At 40.8% G+C, this 2,729-nt stretch overlaps 1 protein-coding gene across 1 annotated transcript; it reads left to right on the top strand.

Moving 5' to 3' along the window:
• The first annotated feature begins 15 nt into the window (after positions 1–15).
• LOC129674401 (melanoma antigen preferentially expressed in tumors-like) lies at positions 16–2,421 on the top strand. Its single transcript, XM_055604362.1, is given in 2 exon segments — positions 16–305; positions 1,839–2,421. Coding segments are annotated over 2 exon segments (873 nt in total).
• The last annotated feature ends 308 nt before the right edge of the window (positions 2,422–2,729 follow it).

Here is a 2,729-nt window from a genome sequence, read left to right as displayed (position 1 = left end):
TACAGGCTCACAACGATGGATGCAGCAGTCCCGAATAAACTGTTGGATCTTGCTGTGCAGAGTCTGCTGAGCAATGAGTCTGCAGCAATCCAAGCTCTGGAGGACATTCCAAGAGAGCTTTTTGTTCCATTGTTCATTGCTGCCTTTAGGGGTGGGCATAGGAGTATATTGAGTGCAATGGTTAAAGTTTGGCCCTTTTACTGTCTCCTTATTGGGTCACTTAGTATTCAGGAGGCTCACCATGAACTCCTGAAAACCATGATTGAGAATCTTCCAGTATGTCCTGCACAGAACTCCTCTCCTAGGTAAGGTTGTATAGTAGAGACATGATAAGATTCAGGAGGTTATGCCCTGGCCTACTAATCACTCCAGAAGTAGTAACAAGTGCATGCTGAAGATTTATGTGAAAGCCTGTTGGCCCAACACATTTTGTTATGAAATCTATGTTATTGGTGGGGGGGAGGTGTAATATTGATGGGCTTATGTAACAAATATTACTAAAAAGAAAAACAGAAGCTTGAAGACTGGAGATGAATTAAGGTGTAAAATGATGGGGAGAAAGAGTTTCAATTTTAATGGGAAAGAATTGTTGGGAGTTATTATAAGGAATGTCAGCTATGCCTAAAAGGATTTGTTCTATTTTATTTTAAATTTGCTTTTATTAATTTTTTATATTTTTCTTTTCTTTTTATCTTTTTTTCATTTAGTTTTTATTATTAGTTACATTTTATTAACTTTGTATCCCAGCAGTATCCTGCTCCTTCACTCCCTCCCAATCCAACCCTCCCTCTCTCATCTCCTCCCTGAACCTTTCAAAGTCCACTGATAAGGGAGGACCTCCTCCCCTTTCATCTGACCCTGTTTTATCAGGTATCATCAGGACTGCCTGCAAAGTCCACCTCTGTGGCCTAGCAGGGCTGCTTCTCCCTTGGGGGGTGGGGAGGTCAAAGAGCCCGCCATTGAGTCATGTGAGAAATAGTCCCTGTTCCCCTTACTAGGGTACACACTTGCATACTGATCTACCATACGCTATATCTGAGCAGAGGTTCTAAGATATATCCATACATAGTCCTGGGTTGGAGAAACAGTTTCATAAAAGACCCCTCTGCCCAGATATATTTAGTCTTTGTGGAGATCTTATCCTCTCCAGGTCATATTAACTCCCCCTTCGTTCATATGATTCCCTGCACTCTGCTGAGTTTTTGTTAGGAGTCATAGTATCTGCTTTGATACACTGCTAGGTAGAGTCTTTCAGAGGCCTTCTGTGGTAGGCTCCTGTTCTGTTACTTGTGTTTTCCTACATCTAATATCAAGCCCATTTGTCTTCCTGAGTGAGGACTGATCATCTTACCCCGGGTCCTCTTTCTTGTTTATCTTCTATAGGTGTACAGATTTTAGTATGTTTATCCTATCTTATAGGTGTATATAAGTGAGTATACACCATGTGTGTCTTTCTCCTGGGATACCTCACTCATGTTTTATTTTTTTTTAATTTTGCACAATTTATTCATTATTTATCCTGATTGAAGATACCTTCTTCAACAACTTTCAGTCCCACCCTCTCTTCCTCCTCCCCTTTCTCAAAAATTGGCAGGTCAATCTCCATGCAGGAGGCAGAGGCAGAGTAAGGGGAGCAGGGGATGCCTCTGTCATGAACTCAGTTGTCTGTTCTTTGTTCACATGCCCCTGCCAATGCAGCCCTACCAGACCACAGAGAAAGAAGATCCAGTCACTCCTGATGAGACTAGATTTTTTCTTATATGCCGTCATTGATCCTACTGGGATTCATTGCCATTTGCTATTTTTCATATACTCTATCTGCTCATTTCCCAACATAGAACTAAATTGAGGATACTAGATTTGAGACAAGTCACCTACTCTAGGATCACATGCCCTGAAGTCAGCACAATATCACCTTTATGTTTTCATTCTTGTGCTTATTCTGACCACTCTATCACTAAAATATTAGGACATCTTCGTTTAGGAAATTCAGGGTTTGAGACTCAGACACCCAGACCTGTGGAATTACTAGTGGACCTTTTCCTCGATGGCTCCTTAATGGAAAAGGAATTTTTGGATTTGCTTATGGGTAAAGCTGAGGAGAGTTCAGGGTCTTTGCATGTGTGCTGTTGAGATCTGCAAGTTGATAAATTGTGTAACTACAAATGTACTCTGAAATTTCTTGATCTCAAGTGTTTTGATCAGTTTTCTGTTGATAAGGACTCATTGAGTGATATCAACAGCATCCTGTCTCGGATGGCCCACATACAAAGCCTTATTCTGTTTAAAGTCTCTTTTAGATCTCAGAGGAGGAAACTCTTTAAAAATTTCTTCAGCAACCTGCAGCGATTGGAAAACCTCAAGGAACTCAACTTGGCTTCATTCTACCTTAAAAATCATCGGGACAAAGTGCTCAGGTAATAGTTTGCAGTAGGTCCCTGGCTTTCCTCAGTAGCCTATTGAGACAGGAGAGAAAAATTTCTTGGGCATTCCTAACTCCTCACAAGTTTTTTGCATTCCATTTCATCACTTCTGGGAATTTGAAACTGAAGAAAGACAGGAGTACACAAATTAAGCAGCCAGAAATATACAAATACTACAGTAAGTGCAGAAATACAAGGGTGAAAAAATTCTAGCCCTGCAGATATCAGGAGGAGGAGGAGGAACTGAGATAGGGGAAAACATTTTTGCTATAGCACTGAAGCACATGATTATAGATGTCCATAGCT

This window comes from Psammomys obesus, unplaced genomic scaffold, assembly GCF_907164565.1.
Source record: "Psammomys obesus unplaced genomic scaffold, mPsaObe1.curated_primary_1811, whole genome shotgun sequence".
Lineage (NCBI taxonomy): Eukaryota > Metazoa > Chordata > Mammalia > Rodentia > Muridae > Psammomys > Psammomys obesus.
The sequence above is the reverse complement of the archived record's forward strand: the minus strand, read 5'-3'. Positions and strand labels throughout refer to the sequence as shown.